This window comes from Lineus longissimus, chromosome 11 (assembly GCF_910592395.1).
Source record: "Lineus longissimus chromosome 11, tnLinLong1.2, whole genome shotgun sequence".
NCBI classification, from domain to species: Eukaryota; Metazoa; Nemertea; class Pilidiophora; order Heteronemertea; family Lineidae; genus Lineus; species Lineus longissimus.
Window position 1 is genome coordinate 8,822,116 of NC_088318.1, and position 18,249 is coordinate 8,840,364.

At 37.1% G+C, this 18,249-nt stretch overlaps 1 protein-coding gene across 5 annotated transcripts in view; it reads left to right on the forward strand.

Annotated features, from left to right (window-relative positions):
* Positions 1-18,249, forward strand: part of LOC135495767 (calcium-transporting ATPase type 2C member 1-like) — a 465,754-nt gene that overhangs the window by 400,058 nt on the left and 47,447 nt on the right. For all 5 annotated transcript variants that reach the window (XM_064784671.1, XM_064784673.1, XM_064784674.1 and 2 more), the window contains one exon: positions 4,140-4,383. In XM_064784671.1, coding sequence (XP_064640741.1) covers positions 4,140-4,383 — 244 coding nt within the window. The remainder of the gene's footprint in view (positions 1-4,139; positions 4,384-18,249) is intronic.

Genomic DNA, 18,249 nt, shown 5'->3' on the forward strand with positions numbered 1-18,249 from the left:
GAATCTGTCCAACAATGTATCGATTGTATCTCCATTTTGAGCGCTGATTCCACGTAGGTTATCAGCCGAGCTGTTGTGAGTGCAGCCATGAGTTCAAGTTCAGGTATTGTTCTCTTGTTGCGATGTGGTGCAACGCGGGTTTTTGAACACAAGACACTGACAGACACTTCATCAGTTTCTGAATCTTGTACGCGCACCATGACTACACTGCCATACGCCGTCTCGCACGCATCACCAAACCCATGCTATGACAGCTGGGGTTCAACCAAGTGAGGTGGTATGAAACACCTTGTGACCTTTATTTCATCAAGATCACCAATTTCAGACTTCCATTTGACCCATGGTTCATTAATGTCCGGGGGCAATGGATCGTCCCATCCTGTGGTATGTAACCAAGCCAATTACAGTATCACTTTGGCTTTTAGAGTGTATGGCGATAGTAGACCCATAGGATCATACACCCTGTGCAATTGCTGCATGAGTGTTCTGCGGGGTTCCGTTACAGTGTCCTCCATTGTCCACGAATGAAAACATTAGGACATCCTCGTTTGGGCAGTATTTAACACCAAGGGTTTTGGTGCTAGCGTTTTCGACACAGAATGTTTTTTTCATAACACGAGGCTCGTCGGTCCTCGCTTAGATGAGCCAAAGCCTCTGGTTTACTCGACAAGAATTTCTTCAAAGGCCAACCTCCTTTGTCCGCCATGGTAATCATATCTGAGGTTAATTCAGCTGTAGTTTCAACCAAGTCAGTCCCTGACAGAACATCATCAACGAATGTGTTGTCAAGCATTTCATCACATGCATGAGTGTATTCAGACCTCAGCAACGTCACGTGATCGCGCAAGCATCTGAATTGACAAAAACGGCGATAGGCTGAGTCCAAATGTCACTCCAGTCAAACGATATATCTCCGGGGGTCTTGATGTGACCATACCCCGCCAGAGAAAGCGCTGACTATCTCGATCTTTCGGGTTTATTTTGATTTGGAGTGGAAGGTTTTAGTGTTTTCCTTCTTGGGCGGTGCCTTTCTGGTATCGATGTTGCTGGGTGGCTCCTCTCAGTTCTGCGGGGACTAGCCGGGAGAGGGCCACACCACCAGGCGGCGAGCCTCCTCTTCTTCTACATCTCCGTATATAATGGGAAACAACTCAACGGCTCCTCATCAGTTCTTTAATGTCTCATGTATATAATACGGTGGATATAAAGTAGGACCGGCCTACTCCATGCCTCGAACCCGACTCTCTAACAACAACCCGTTGCTAGCTCACTCAAATAATTTACCAATCACTTATGTAATATTCAATGGCGTGATCTCCCCTGAACCCCTGGATTCCTTGTAGTATATGTAAGTTAGACATACGAGGCCTACCAGTAATACGTTACCTACTAATGCGAGCTTTATACAAAACCATGTTCAAAAGCACTAGGCCTACATCGTAAATAGGCCTATATATCAACCCCTTACCTTACACTAGCACCGGTTTTGATAGTCTCAGTTTTTACACCAGTACTTGGGGCATGCCCTGTCGATCTGCGCGGAGTTTGGGAGTTTGTCATCCTATGAGAATGCGAACTTGTGCCACGAGCACTCGGAGTAGAACTACCAGTAGCCATTTTCTCAACCTTCGTTTCCGTACGACGTGCAACCTGTGGTGCTTCGTATAGTTTCTGCAATAACTCTTCGAATGCAATGGGAAGTACAGATGAGGTCCCTGATGACTTCTCATTCTTGATCCGATCTCAAACCCAGATCATGGCTTTGGGGAGCTTTGGCCTCACTAATGATGTTAGCAACCAACTGGTCTCCTTGAGGGAGTCAGTGGTAGCTACCTTTTTTGTCAGATAATTATATCGTGCCAGGAGCTCAGAGTATGTAGTGTCTAGGTCCTTCACGTTGTTGTTAGCTACTGGCAAATTTGCAATGTCAATCACACATTTTTGAATTTTCGATTGAACATCGCCATACTTATTCTCTAACATGCTAATTATGTCCTCATGAGAGGGATCCTTCAATGCGTTCACAGTTTTTCTAGCATCACCTTCTAACAACGAGAGTACAAAGCAGGATTTTTCAACGTCTTTGTAGCCCGGTTTGGCTATCTCCGCCTCAACGAGATCCTTCCATGTATCGAAGAATTCTGATTCACCTTTGAATTTTGGTATGGTAATGATCCAGCGTTTATTGGTAGTCACCATTTGGAGAATGTCCTTAAGTTGATCAGGCGAAATTCCTTGATCGACACTTGACATCGCTTCCTTTAAACATTGAGAAAATAGTTCCGGAGTGAAGACGCTGGCTTCACTTTTGCCATCGTCTGAATCGGCCTTGGCAGCACTTTTGTCAGCAGCTGCCAATTTAGATTCTAGAAATTGCCTGTATGCGATCCTCGTTTTCGGTATAAAAGTCAATAGCATCTTGAACATCGCACAGGTCCTCGTATGCCTTCTTCAGATCTTTTTCGGCTGACAAGGCCATATTTATCTGAACGGCCACCTTGTCATTTACAGTCTTTTCTGTTTCCATGGTACTTTTTGCATAATCTATGTTAGAATTCGCTAGTTTTTCAGCTTTAGTAAATTTCTGTCTTGTGACAGAACATTTCTGCAGGAGTCTCTTTGTATCTGCCATGTTGAAAACGATTGTCAATGTTCTGTATCACAATGCACTACACGATGTGCAGGAGCTGCACACGCCGGTCACATGGCGCGCACCTCAGTATCCCTTTTGTGCAGGACGATGCACAGGGTTACCTGTGGCATTAATCATTGTCTTTTTAAGATTTTTGAAGCGTTTTCAAAGTCACGTTTCTCGGTTCTATTGGTATGTTTCACCTTGGTTCCAACTCCTCCGGTTGGTCGAGACCATAATAATGTTCTGTTGAACATTAGACGAAGATACGATTTGATCTCACGTGGCTTTTGGCCGTTTATTCGCCATTCTCTGCATAAAGCGGGTTTTTCTCAAAAGCGATGAGGGGAGCCACCTGGCATTACACATTAGAACTAAATGAAAAGTTGTCCTCAGTATATTAGTATTTGACCTTTACTTTACTGTTCACCATATTTTGATTGACTGGTCAGCATTCTATGTGCAAGTAAGCAAATGTTGAATCATCCTGAATACATCGAATATTACAACGTTCAATTAAAAGGACTGGTATTCACTAATTTTCATGCATGTCACCGATTTTATCAGGTGACTTCCAGTCTCAACCAAAAGATTTGCCCTTTTTTAGCTTCACTTGCAATTTTTAATTACCAGCGAAGCTTATCGCATACCGTCTTTTCTTTGGTATGACCATGAGTGCCAGACTACTTCGAGAAATTATGTAAAATTTGATTCGCTGTACAATGCATAGATGTACAGGGCGTATGAATACATACACTGCTTTTTCACATGAAAATATCGCTACCGAACAACAAACCAGGCTGAGGAATTAATGCGAGCATAGTTCCCAAATAATTGAGTTGTCACATAGAGTTGTCAATGTAATTTTATCTAGGGGGATTTTAAATATTCTCCACTAATTGTAGGATGCTTTTTAGCCATGATACTATCTGTAATTTTGATGTGATTAGGAAAATTTTAACGTCAACAATCCAATGCCTCCTCCAGAAATTCCCTAATCAAGACAATATGAATAAGATGACATCGATTGGTCATGTGATCTCCTGTCAAAATGGTGTATCGTTAAATTCCTAGAAATATTTTGAAGTAAACTTTATCGACATTCACCACTTTATTGACGGAATATCTTATTCAAAGCCAGGTACTTTGATTATTATTAGTTTAGGAACGTAACCAGTGTGTTGTCATTTCTTTATTTAGCATTATTTGTCTGCATTTTGACGGCTTTGATCTCCGCCATCCCCCAGCGAAGCTCCCAGGCCGACAGGCCTCTAGGTTATGGTTGCAACATCCCTTTGAGGTGCTTTTGTGCAGTCTCTGAGATCTATCAATTGTCACAAAACTAAAGTGAGAGAATAAAGTCATGTCAAGTTCACAGCATGGTGCAGCATTCAAGCTTACTTCTGGCTATTAATAATCAGGATGCAAGACCAATCACCAAATTCAGTTCACCTTTGCCATTTCTCTTCTGGTGTATGATATGCAATACTTTTTTATTCTTTTTAAGCCTTGGTGTGGAGCCTGTAGATGAAGACGTTGTGAAAAAGCCTCCCAGAACAGCATCTGATTCAATTATTACTAAAAAGTTGATCTTCAACGTGATGACATCAGCCATCATAATAGTGCTGGGTACCTTGTGGGTCTTCTGGCGTGAGATGAGTGATAATAAAATCACACCACGGGATACCACCATGACATTCACATGTTTCGTATTCTTCGACATGTTCAATGCTCTCAGTTGTCGCTCCGAGGTAAGTGTATAGCCTTTCAGCAAAACTAAGAATGCCACTACGTGGCTTATATTGCCTGCAGAACTTGGGGTCTTTTTGAAGTCACTGCTTTGCTATAGTTTCCCATTTGCCAGGGATTTTGAAGAGTTTTAGCGCAGCTGACAAAATCATCGGAGCTAGTCAAATAGCTGTTCGAATGGTATCCGTCCTTTTATCCATCCCTCCATTCATCTGTGAACAAATTGGGCATTTTGTAATTGTATGACCTAGGCACTTGAAATCAGATCATCGGGAAGAACAGCCCAAGATATGCTGCTGACAGAAAATTCAGCAGATTCAAGTGAAATTCAGCTCACCAGGGGGCAAAATCGTAAATGACCAAAAATAATATTGTCACTTTATTCCAGCCGATAGAAGTTTCAAGTAAAGTTGAGGAAGTCTGCATAATATTGAGGTTTTGATATAAAATAAATCACTTTCACTTTATGTCACCTGTTGACGGTATTGGGCAAAAATGTAAGGCAGCACATGATTAATTAAAATTTGGCAATTCAAGGCAATACTTTGGCATCCTGAGCAACGTCACAGTTGGGCAGTTATGTTCTGCGCTCTTAAATCTGCATGTGGGTATCCAGCCATTTTTGTTGGAGTGAAGTGATGATAGAACGAATAAAATCACTTCGAATCAATGGTACAAGTCAATCATCCGCACAACAGACCACTGACCAGGTGAGATGTCTTCATTAGATTCTTGTGGATTGTTTGAGGTTATCATTTTTTATGCCCCCGCTTCATGGGGCATTATGTCGACATTTATGTCAAATTTCCGTGCGATAACTAGTGAATGCTTTCACCAAACGAAATGATTTTCTCTTGGGGGTTGTCTATTGTTAGACGAAGGTTCCTTTTGATAATGGGTGCCATCAGCTATCCAAGATGGCCGCCAAGGCAGCGATCTTGAAATCCGTTTCCGGGCATTTAAAGGAGAACGCTTTAATGGAATGCAATGATTTTCACTCTGGGAATTGCCAATGGTTAGATGAAGGTTCCTTTCAACTATCCAAGATGGCCACCAAAGAGGTCAGCTTGATTTTCGTTTCCACTGAGTATATGTATTATGCGAGGTTCTTGCCCCGAAAAACAGGGTAAATATGGAAAAAACGGTAAAATTGGCTGCTCCAAAATTTTTTTTTTAATTTATAATTTCCAAGCCCGCCGAACCCCATTTTCCAAGTTAAAATGGTTAATTTGGGCACCGACCGGCATATAACATATACTCTACACCCCCCAAAAAAACCAACTAAAGTTCCTTCACACTAATTTCACTAATAAAGGGTTAAAATCAACTACTCACGCAAAAACGTTAATCCCCAGAGTCACTACAAACGATATCCAACATTTCTAACATTTCCACGTTACACACACATCAAAATAAATCAAAAAATCAAAAAACACACCCGCTTCACATCAGATATTTCACTAAAGTCCTGCTCCGATCACACCACCGACAATAAAAAGATATTCATAGTTTTTCATTTCCTCACTCGGTTGGTAGAAATCTTTTAATTCAGGCATTTCACGAAGTTGTACTTTATTCTCTGGATGAGGTTCGTTGTACAGAACAAAAGAAGCATCAACATTTCGGAAATCAGTTGCACTTTCATTTTCTCTTTTCAATTGAAGGTTAACGAAATCAATGGTTTCTTTTCGATGTTCGTCCCAAGCCTTAGATTCCCTTTGTAATTTTTCGATCGCTAAATTGTGTCTCTCCATTTCGTCTTGATAACCATTTTTGTCTATGGCTTTGAAAAGATATCCCGCTCCAGAAAAGGCAACGGCGTTTACTACAGCACTAAGTATCATTCCAGCCATTTACAAACAATAAGAAAGTGGTAAATAAATGACCACCGAAAAAGTTCCAACGAACACAAGTCCAACGCACGAAGTTCCAGCGAACAAAGTTCCAGCGAACAAAGTTTCAAACGAACGATATCTGATAGATTTATACTTTAATCCCCAAAGTACTATGGCCTATACAAATGAAAGCCAACTTTGGAGAAAAATAAAAACAGATAAAATGGCAATCAAGAAAAAGGAATTAAAAGATTTCCTAGTTAGTTTACCAACCTACCAACTGCACAAACCAATCACCGAAAAATTCGCTTTCCGAAAAACAATTGTTTCTTACGTGGATCAACAATGGCAAGCTGATTTAGTGGATTTACAGAAGTATCAAAAAGACAATACAAATTTCCGTTACATTTTAACGGTCATTGATTTATTCAGCCGTTACGCTTGGCCTTTACCTCTCAAGACTAATAGGGAGAAGAAGTTAAAGATTTATTTGTCACTATTTTTAAAGAAGCAAAACCAGAGAAACTACAATTTGATGATGGTAAAGAATTCTACAATAAATCACTGAAAGAATTACTTGAAAAAAATAACATAGAATGGTTCTCAACTTTCTCAAGCAAAAAAGCAGCCGTTGTAGAAAGATTTAATCGTACTTTAAAAACTAGAATGTGGAAATATTTCACTGCAAAAGAGACTAACAAATGGTTGGATATTCTTGAAAACCTAGTGAATGGTTACAACAACACATTTCACTCCTCCATTGGAATGAAACCAATCGAAGTTAGAGAAGAAGATAATACCGGAACAGTCTGGTACAATCTCTATGGAGCATTTCTACTTAAAGATTATGGTCAACCAAAATACAAGATAGGTGACAGCGTTAGAATAACCAAATACAAAACCATATTTTCTAAAGGTTATCTTCCTAATTTTACCGAAGAAGTTTTTAAAATAAAACAAATAATTTTCACAAAACCCATAGACTACCAACTTGAGGATTATCAATCAGAAATTATAGACGGTTATTTTTACACAGAGGAATTAAGTTACGTTCCAAACCCAGATCAAATCGAATACAAAATCGAAAAGTTTTACGTTACAAACAGGTAAGGGGGAAAAATATGGTTTAGTTAAATGGAAAGGTCCTCCGAAAAAATCAATGAGTGGCTTCCGGCATCTAACATAAATCACTTTAAGATTTTAACCACTTCTGGATGTTTTTCAACATCAGATAATTTACTCAAAGTTTCGTTCCTTTCTTCATCATTTGGGAACACATAATTTTCCAGAAAATCTTTGGCTTTTTGAAGTTGAAGTTTGTAGATATTTGGGAATAATTTTGCACCTTTATTCCTATTTTCTTTTTTACTGATCAGGTTGATATTTACTCAATTCCAGCAGATTTTTGGAAAAACCCCAAATTGGCCACCGGTAAAACATGATCGCGTTCTTCATCTACAATAATTTTCCCCTCTTTTTGCCAATTCAACCAATCAATGTAAAACTGGTTAGTGCAACCGAGGTATTCTTTAAGCGGTACCATTGTACCACAATGGCTCATAGAAACCCGCATTTTGTGAATATCATTTAAGTTAGGGTCTTGATATTTTTTTCTCATGTAATCCCTACCATAGTTTGTACTACAATCTTTACAGTAACTCTGCAACCCATCTCTGGATTGACTTTTTTAGAATGATACTCATAGGGTTTATTTATTTTGCATTTTGAACAGCATTTATGCTTAGGCCAGAGTTTTTTTATTAGTTGGTTCGCGGACCCGCCGCTAGGGAAAACAGGCGAACATGAAATAAAATAAAATAACATTTTTTTTCAATTCTCTGTGCCCGCCGCCCCAAAAATTGCCGAAAATAAAAAAAATAAAAATATTTATTTTTATTTTTATTCCGCCCGCCGCTCCAAGTGCAAATATTTTCGAAGTCAATTTTTTAAAAATCGGATTCCTTCGTTGTTCCTTCGTGGCGCACCTTCTCTTGTCCAACCTCGTGTACTTGGTCTACTTGTATTCGTATGGAATGCGTGCAGCGTAGCGTGATGAAGTGCTGTATATCGATACATTGTTACCGTGTGAGTCAGTGTTGATATTAACAAACCTGGAGGTGAGGGTTGACGTGAGTTTGTATAGATGTCAGTTCTTGTTCTATTGATACTGTACTGTGCAATTGGGTCTTTCAAACAATATCAACAAACCGGGCACTTATATTTTCACCATTTAACTTGGTAGATATGTTGTAGACACTTGGACCAGTGCAGATCAAAGACCAAAGTGAAATGTTCATTCTCTGAAGATTGCCTTCTGCCAGTACAAGAGACATCACATGAGAGAGAGTACTGAGCACATGTGCTGAAGAGAAAATGTCAGTTTGGGTACTTTTGGATTATTTCATTTCAACTATCTGAATAGGTGTAAAATAGAGTAAGAAATAGAATGATACAAATATCGGTTTTCAAATTTTATTTTCAAATAAAAATTTATTTTTTTATGATCCTCCTCCCTGAAATTCAAGTCACATGTTTTCGAGAAGTGGAAAAATAAAACTTTATTTTTATTTTTTTTTCGCCCTCCTCTATAAAAGTCATGGGGGAAAAATCCGAGAACCAACTAATAAAAAAACTCTGGCCTTATTAGTTTGTACTAAGTTAATAAATATTTTTTGCATTTTCTATTCTATCGTTCCCGTGTGAGGCAATAACCGGAACCTCCAGGTGTTTTTTAATGAATGTTTCTTCGTGATGATAATGAACATAATTTTGATATTCTAAACTAATAGACCTTTCTTCTGGACGGTTTCGTTCTTGCATTCTCCCATAACAAATTTTTGGGTCGGTTCTAAGATAAATTATGAAGATTGGAAGTTTTCCAGTATCGTACATTTTATTACAGTATTCAGAATACTTATCCTTTAAATTCTGAAATTGATCCTTAGTTAAATTCCCCTCAAAACGACTCAAACTCGAAAAGACATGATGGGTAGAGAAAATACTTCTCTCAGAAATTATTGTTTTATTAGAATCTGCCTTATTATTATCTCTAAAAGACATTTCCAGCGCCATCATTTGAAATTCTTCTGAATATTCTTTAGGATTACTGTACATAAGTTCCAACATATTTTTTTCCATTATAATTTTTCCATTCATATATAGGCTCTGGAATAACCTCTACATCGTTGAATTATTTCAAACGTTCAATTAACTTTGATTTTCCGGTAGAAATATTACCCTCAATTATTATTCTTCTTCCATTTATTAAGTACATTTTTTCCTAAATGTTTTATTCGATATAGCCAACAGGAGCGAGCTTCGCTTCACTTAATAGTGTTGGCGCTCCATACGGAACCGTTGAAATTCCATCGTCTAAAATATATATCTTATCGTCGAATGGATTTAAACTTCATTTATTAACTTCCTCTACAAACATATTGTGCTTGTCAGATCTAAGAACCCTCATATTATCATGGTACCATATCTTTTTATCAACCAACGAAGTATAGTAGTCGTCAAATGAAATACCAGTTTTTACCACATGTTTACTTATTCCCTTTAACTTTTTTAACTCAGAGGTCTCAGTTTTATAGGCATACCTTTTACTTTTCAAAGCAATGAATTCTTTCATTTCATCCCCAGCCAACTCATCTTTAAAATATCCCGCGACTTAACTCTTATCATACAGTGGATGATCTTTTGGATAGTTACTGAAGTCGAAATGTTCTTTCAGAATCTTATGTCAAATCGTCAGTCTTTAACTTTAATACAAAACTGTCAGTGTCAAGATAGAGCAACTCTATATTCTTGCTTTAGGTAAAATTGTAAAATCCTGTAATGCACTATGTAGTTTTTCTTATTTTTCTGATTCAAGATAAGTTTCTCAACCTTTTGTCTCTTCTCATCCCCCAACAATTCCTTCTGGTAGTCACTCAATTCCTCGTAGGGAATAAATAATGATTCCGGACAATATGGAAAATTCAACGATTTGAACTTTATTTTTTCTGGGCATACCAGGTCGACTTCAAAATAAAAACCTATCAGAGAATTTTCAGAAATACTCATTATATTCTCTTCTGTTATTTCGGGTATTTCTTCGTAAACTCTGAAATCAGACTCGGGTAACATTTGCATCATGGCCCAACCGTAAAGAGTATTTGCGTCGACATACAGAAGTTTATGTTAGTCATCAGCTTTGAAATATCTAGTTCCCATCACCCCAGAAATTCCACCTCTTATTGCTTTTTAAAATAGCATAAAAGAATCATCTTCAGTTGGTAGATCGAGATTGATGCCTGTATATTTCAGTCCCGCTTGCCAAGTGAGACCAGGAGCGGAGTAACAATGACAAGGATCAATTTCAAAATAGTTTAAATTGACATCTGTAAATTTTTCAAAAAGGTCTGCCAAAAGTAACACATCAGATTTTAGGTACAAATCTATAAATTTTCCATGGTCCCAGCGGAGGCTCCGATCTTTCGCTTTGAAGTGATCCCAAATCTCTTTTGCTTTTTGATACACCTCCGGAGGTTCCATTTCATTTTTCAAATTGTTAAAAAACATATCTTCTCTGAGTGTTTCTTCGTTGTAACTTTCATGTGAGGTGTGAAAAGAATATGGTACAGAACCTTTCTTTCTTAGTAATTTGAAGTCTTCGTTGTCTGGATAAAACTTCCTGGTGATTTTGAAGTCACAATCTACCATTGATTTTGTTATGTTGTCCAAACCGGATTGCAGAAATCTGAAGGAATCTAAAAACCGAAAACAGCCAAACTGAAAAGAAATATAGTCCTCAGCTGATTTGGGAAGGAGTTTCAGTCTGTTACCCTTTGTCTTCTTAATCAATGTTTTTTTAACCAGTGTTTTAATGAAAAGATGAGAGTCATAGTGACTAAGATTGTTGAAGAAAATCGGTACAAAGTTGGCATGTTTTGCGATGAGGTTACAAAAGTTGTGGGCCGCACCTCTAAACTTACCACTGTAATGATCATGATCCCTAACTATTTTTTCATTGTTCTTATTATCTTTACCGCCTGCTTTGCCACAATGATAGCAGTTTCCGTTTTTCTTATCCAACTCAAATTTTTCTTGCTCTTCGTTAATCAATTCCATTTCTACTTCTGTATTTAAAAGTTTCCCAAATTCATCTTCCTTCTGCATTAACCATTCACAAAACCAATCCACCACATCCTCCCCTTGGTATGAAAAATATGCGCTTTCGAAAAGTTCTGGATAATCTGAATGAATATAACATCCCACCGCAGAGGCTTTTTGGATTTTTAATATTTTAGTTTTTTCTGATCCCTCATCAGTAACTTTTACTAGAACACCCTCAGAATATTTTAAATTATCACTAGTTGCTTTGAAATCGACGTACATCACGAAAGGAACCCTATTTTTAAACGGGTGGTTTTTAAATTTTAGGTTTGCTCATGCGGTTCCCTTCAGCGGCATTTTGACTTCGCGATATTCATGTACCCCACATTTCTTTTTGTGATTAACTAGAGTTATTTCCCTATCAAAAGCATTCATACACCTTTTACATAAATATTTTGTAATTATGACTGCTATTATTACGAAAAAACACAGATATATTCAGTAACATATAATGTTCTTGGTAGTACAAAATATCTATTACGTTTTCCTCCTCAAAATTATCAGATAGATAAAGTGGTTCCAAAGTGTAATCTAACAGATTATTTAATTGCTTATTCGTCCTCACCAACCCAAAAATATTAATTAGACCATATCCACAACTCTGTGGATATGGTCTCTTGTTTTTACTGAGCCGATTGCCAGGACCCGAGGGATGTGGTTTTCGGCAGGTATCTCCGAAACTGCTGCACGGAATGACCTGAAATTTGGTCAGGTTACGTTTCATAACCTGCTAACGAACAATGTGTACTTTATTTTTGCAGCCGTTGCTTACTTTTTTAGTTTTCGGGTGATTTTTGATGAAAATCGCCGGTTCTGAACCGTTCCAGTAATAGCACTGCCACCCGCGTTTTTACCGATTAGGCAAGTTGCTCAACGTTGATCTGTCCCGACCTGAACAAGTCGGAGGATACCCGCTACATGGAAGAGCCAACAGACATTTCATCTACGCATTCTAGACCGAGTGAGTGTGAATTTTGTGGGATCGTAATCGCCCTCAAATTTGTGTTCAAACACTGCATCAGACAAAATTAACTCATCAGAGGTCAAGAAAAGGATCTTAAGAATATATATTCGCTGTTAGTTTGGGTGATTTTAGGGAGCACGTCCATCTTTTGAGGCTAACTTGTCATCCAAAAGTTTCGAGATCCCCGCAATGGCGGATAAACATTCATCAAAAGAATTACGAATTTGGGCAAGTTTATCAAACTGTGCGCCCTAAACACCTGAGTATGTCTCAAAATCACCCAGACTCTACGCATGAGATATACCTTCACTGAAAATAATTGCTGAAACCTCGTTTAACGTGTCACGAGTGCTGTTCTGTTCTGCGACCACATCTGTTCACTCACGGATATAGGAGCCTTGACCACGAGGAGCTGATGAGGCAAAGTCGTATAACTGTCTTAACCTTGCACTATCTCATGGTCATTTGACATCGGTGCAGTGCTGAATTTGCCGTCAGAAGACGAACCAGTATATTCCAGCCGTATTTCGTTCTTTTTTGCTGTAATACTTTTACTTTAAAAAGACTGAATAAACAAACCTACTGTGGCAGTTAGTTTAAAAAGATATTATTGCATGATACGTTTTTACTCTTAGTGCTGATCGGTCATACCCCTTGGACTTGGCCGTAACCTTGCATACTGGTTGTCTCGATGCCGTATGCTATGACCATGTATATATCTACTGGACTGGTTTGTTGCACCATATTGAAGGAATTTGATGTAAAGATCAAGACACTTCCCTCACATCACAATCTACACCTCAAAAGAATGGTTTTAAAATCATTGCCATGATTCCCGGTTGCCCCTATGTTGTGACCATGCATCAACTGGCCTGGTATGTCACAACCTACACTTCAAAGGAATTCGAAGTCTATATCGCATTTATTTTTTGTCCCCAGGTTGTGACTTTTCATCTCCTAGATGCCGAGTGGTTTGTCTCACTCAGCCTCAAAATTCATCAAAGGATAAGAAAGACGTTGAGGTTCAAATTGCATTTACTGGCTGTCTACTGGGTTGTGACAATGCATATGCTGAGTTGTCGTAGTCCCAAAACCATCGCTGATTCTAGTAATGCATGTGCACCTACTGTCACAACCTTCAGCTGGTTATTTGCCTGTGATTTACCTGGTTGTCCTGGTGCTCATTTTTAACATGACAAAAACACTATCACCAGGGATATGGTCTGCAATTTGCTGTTAGGCAAATTGCCCAATGCTAGTCTTCAAATTATTTTCTCTTTCAATTTTTGGCACATCTTTTTTACACATACTGGAAAATTATTTATTTTTATTTTACCTTCATATATCCTGTAGGAGCTAGCATCACAATTGTGATTAATTGGTTTGTAAAGTGCTGCTAACAAACTCCACAAAAAACACTTCCCGTCATTACATTGTACATTAATTATCGAACTAGATTTGAAAAGAAGTTTAATGAAGTGCCCTCCTTTGGTATCTCTGTACGCAACTAAAAATAAATCCGCTCTGTTTATCTTTTTAAATGTCATTCCACTTCCTTTAAACTATCTCTCTTCGATTTGTAGTGTGATGTAATCCAAGCATCTTTGTACGGCAACTTCTGGTTTTGATTTTAAAATTACAACTTCAAATGGAGATTGAATTCCATGAAGTATTTCATCGTTAATCTTCAAAAAAGAAGCTTTAGAGAAGTTAGCTACCACATTAATACTTATCTCAAAATGATAGCTTTTCAGAAGTGACAAAATCTCAACAAATTTCTCTTTGTAATTCGACAAGTCTGTTACTACTTGTGGTTGTCTAAATTGCACAGTTACAAAATCTGAGGGTAAATGGTTTTTTTCCTTTCTTCCAAATTTGTTTACTATTTCTATTCCTTTAATTTTTTCCCGCCATTGACAAAAAATCTTCCTCGTTTTTTGTGAGTTTATTAGTTTCTTCCGCTGGAACTTCATTCACTGGCTCTTCCGCTGGAACTATTCTGAATTTGGGGAACTTCGTTCTTAGGATTGCCAACTCCCATTGGAGCGCCAGCTCCCGCTGGTGTTAGTGTTTTATTTAAGACATTTTTTTTGTATTATTTTTATGTTTTTCAGATTTTAGGTGGTGGTTGTAGTTTTTCTTTAAAACTTCAGAAAGACAATTTCGACAAAATTCTTTTTTAGGTTGATACTTTTTTTGTTCCATTTAAGATTTTTTTTTCTTAAATTGTTAAATCGTCTATTTAAAAAAAGTACTATAAATGGAGGGTAAAATAAGTGAAAATAAAGGAGTCGAAAATGTCGAAAATCTATCAACATTTTTAGAGGATTTGAACATGGATTTCAAACCTAAAACTCTAAAAAATTATGGTAAACTCGAAGACATAGAAAAAGGAGAGAAATAAAAAATAAAAGATATTTGTAGAACACAAGGTAGGTTTGGGGAGAGATTAGAAATAACAGTAGTGTTTTCGAAATTAGGTAGTATTCATGAAATAACAACGAATCTACCAGAACGTTACAACAGGATGACGGAATCCCAGAGGAAAACATTGAAGGGAAATTCTGATATTTACTTTGTTTACAAAGGGAAAAATAAAAACTAACATCATGAATCTCATTTGTTCAATAAATCTAAAATTCTTAAAATTAAAAAAAAAACAAAAAAAACTTAAAACCTCTAAACTTAAAAAAATTAAAAAATGAAAAATAAAAAACAAAACTTAAAATCTCTAAACTTAAAAAACTGAAAAAAACTGAAAAATGAAAAAAACCTTAAAGGCCATATATCTAGGTTTGAAAACATGCTTGATACTCATGCCTGATACTTGATACTTAAAAAAAAAAGATCCCAGACATTAAAAAAATTCTAATAATAAAGTCATTATTTAGTTATTTCAATTTTCAATTTTAAACTATTTGAATTTCCCACCACACACAACTTTAGATTAGTTCAACATGTGGCCGCTAGGGATTTTTTGATGACGTAGATCAGGCCAGTCAGAACAAAGCAAGATGGCTTCCGCATACAGTTCAGAGAGTGAGAGCAGTGAAATTGAGGATGTTTTGGTCGATACAGAAGGATATTTAAACGTTGAGCCGTACATGTTCGAGCCATTAATATCACTAGATCATAATGAGAGTTTACGTTTTTTGGCTAACGAACGTTCCTTTGGAGGCTGTCGCATGTAAGTGGGGTTGGTCAAATCGAATACAGATGGGACAGCTGTTTTTAACAAGTGGCATTTAATATTCAGTTGGATGCAGATATCCGGCTTCATGTGATAATCCGTATCGATAAAGTGATCACTGCAAAGTTTGGCCGAAGGCCCAGGCTTCCAACACTCCAAACGTTTGCACTTCCGAATCCACAGCTTCCTCCTCTCTCTTTCAACTGGCTTTGGAAATTCATGAAAATGGATCCCATCCGTCATTCGATTGTTCTTTGTGCTATCCTTGACACAATTCGGAGCCACACAATACACCATAGTGAATGAAACACATTACTTCCAGGTGTGCATAATTAATTAAGGCCCTCCTGCTTTTATAATTGCATGACATGTACAGATAGCCTGATCTACATCACAACTTTTGCTGAACCCGCCGCCTGGCTCTAACAAGCCAGTTGCTAGCCTGATTAGGTTATCAAGTTGTCAAACACATAATTGGCTATATCTTCAAAATGGATGGAGTTAATTGCATTTGGTTTTCTGTATTGTATATAGTGTTAGGTACACTTTTGAAATCGTCTTACAGCAGAAAATGGCAAAAAACCTGGAGTTATGGCCTTTAAAGGGAAGCTATGGAAATAAATTGATGCAGCAAAATCATATATTTTTTTAAACAAATACGTACCAAGTTACATGACAAACAAATACTCTACACCAAGGATATGATGAATATTCCTAGATAGTGCAGAAAATTGCATTTAATAAGCAGTTTGCTGGGTAGCCATGTTTGTTCAAATCTCCCGGGCGAATGACGTCATGGCTGCAGTGGGGTTTTTTCATCAAGGCGACTACTATTTGTTTCCACTAAGTTTCCAGACCTTTTTCTACCCTGGTACCTTGGATCAAACACATAGGGAACTAGACCTGCTCGTTCTTCTGCTGATGCACGGTTGTAATCGAAGGATTCATCGCCGGACGTCGACGAAATCGAAGAACTGTCATCTCTCATTTCGCTGTCATTCCAAGCATTCGCCATTGTTCGAACAACTGATTGTCACAATGGCTGCTTCCATGACGTCATTGGCTCTCCGTTTGGAGGAGAAACCAGATTAAAATCCACCAGGATGGCGGCATACTTGATTAAAAAATAAGCAATTAAAATCATCCATTTCACTCATAAATGTTTGTTTATTTATAAAACCAAGAGCCACAGTGGTTGTTAAGAATACGCAGTTTACGTAGATGTTAAGGCTGTAACTGTTGGTCGAATGGGAAATAGCTTCCTTTTAAACTCTCTAAACTTAAAAAAACTGAAAAACTGAAATATAAAAAAACTTAAAATCTCAAAACTTAAAAAACAGTGGAGCTCCTCGAAAAATAAAAAAGACAATTAACAAAAAGCTGAGGGGATAAAACTTAATTATTCGTCTACTTGAAAAAAAAGTATTATAAATGGAGGGTGAAATAAACAAAAAAGATCTAAACTACAATTTAAACAGATATTTCTTAGGTGAGGATATATTCTACGGATTAATGATAAACGACAATTTAAACAGATATTTTAACATGGGGTTCCAACCCAAAACAAAAGATCTTTGTACTCATTATAACAATTTCAACAGATATTTAAATTATAAAACAAAAAAGTATTATGGTAAGTTTGAAGATTTAGAAATGGGTGAAAGATATAAAATTAAGGATCTTTGTATTCATTATAGTAAGTTTGGTAAAAGACTGGAAATTACTCAAGTGTTTCCCCTTCCCGGGAGTGTTGGTGAAATAACATTTGATCTCCCAGAACGTTACAACAAAATGACAGAATTGGAGATGGAAGAATTAAAAGAAAATCCTGATATTTACTTTGTTTACAAGGGGGGAAATAAAAATCTCATTTGTTGAATAAATTAAAAAAATTAAAAATTAAAAAAAGCTAATATCCCAAAAATAAAATTCAAATCTTAAATTTTAAATCCTGAAAAATTAAAAATTAAATTAAAATCCTAAAACTTAAAATTCTTAAAACTAACTTAAATAAATGCGTGAAAAAATAGTTATGACTGAGTCCAAGTTGTTAGGTGGTCAAAATGGTAATGATCTTACAATTCAGTTGGATGAGATGTTGTCTAATGTTGGTGGTATGAGAATTATCTTCGCCGGACTTCCCTGCACTTTTTACAACATTTCTAGAAAACTAGATAATTACGCTTTCATAATCAAAACGGGTAAAGGCAGTCACTACCAGATGGACTCTACACAATAAAATCTTTCATTGAGGGTTTCAGAGATCAAATGGAAATAGATGGGCATAACAAAAATGCGTTACATTTTAAACTCCAAGAAACAACCGGTAAACTTGGAATCAATTGTAGAAAGAAAGTTCAACTGCAGTGTTGTCTAATCATTACGGAGAAAGTGAAAGATCTGTTCAGGTTTAATGTTTGCAAGGGGGAATTTATTGAGTTGGTAGGAAAACGTGATGAGTACATATGCGGCGATAGACAAATTAATTTTAGACCATTCGAGTACTTCCACATTCACTGCGATATAATCGATAAAAATGACATTATTTATAATTCAAGTAAGTCAGATTTACTAGCAAGAATTCCATTGAAAGAGTGTGATTTCGGTGATACACTTAAACATTATTTGACGGGGCTGAGAAACAGACCGTGTGAAGAAACATTTAACAAATTTAGAATCTGAATGACCGACGAACACAACCGTCCTGTGGATTTCAATGGAG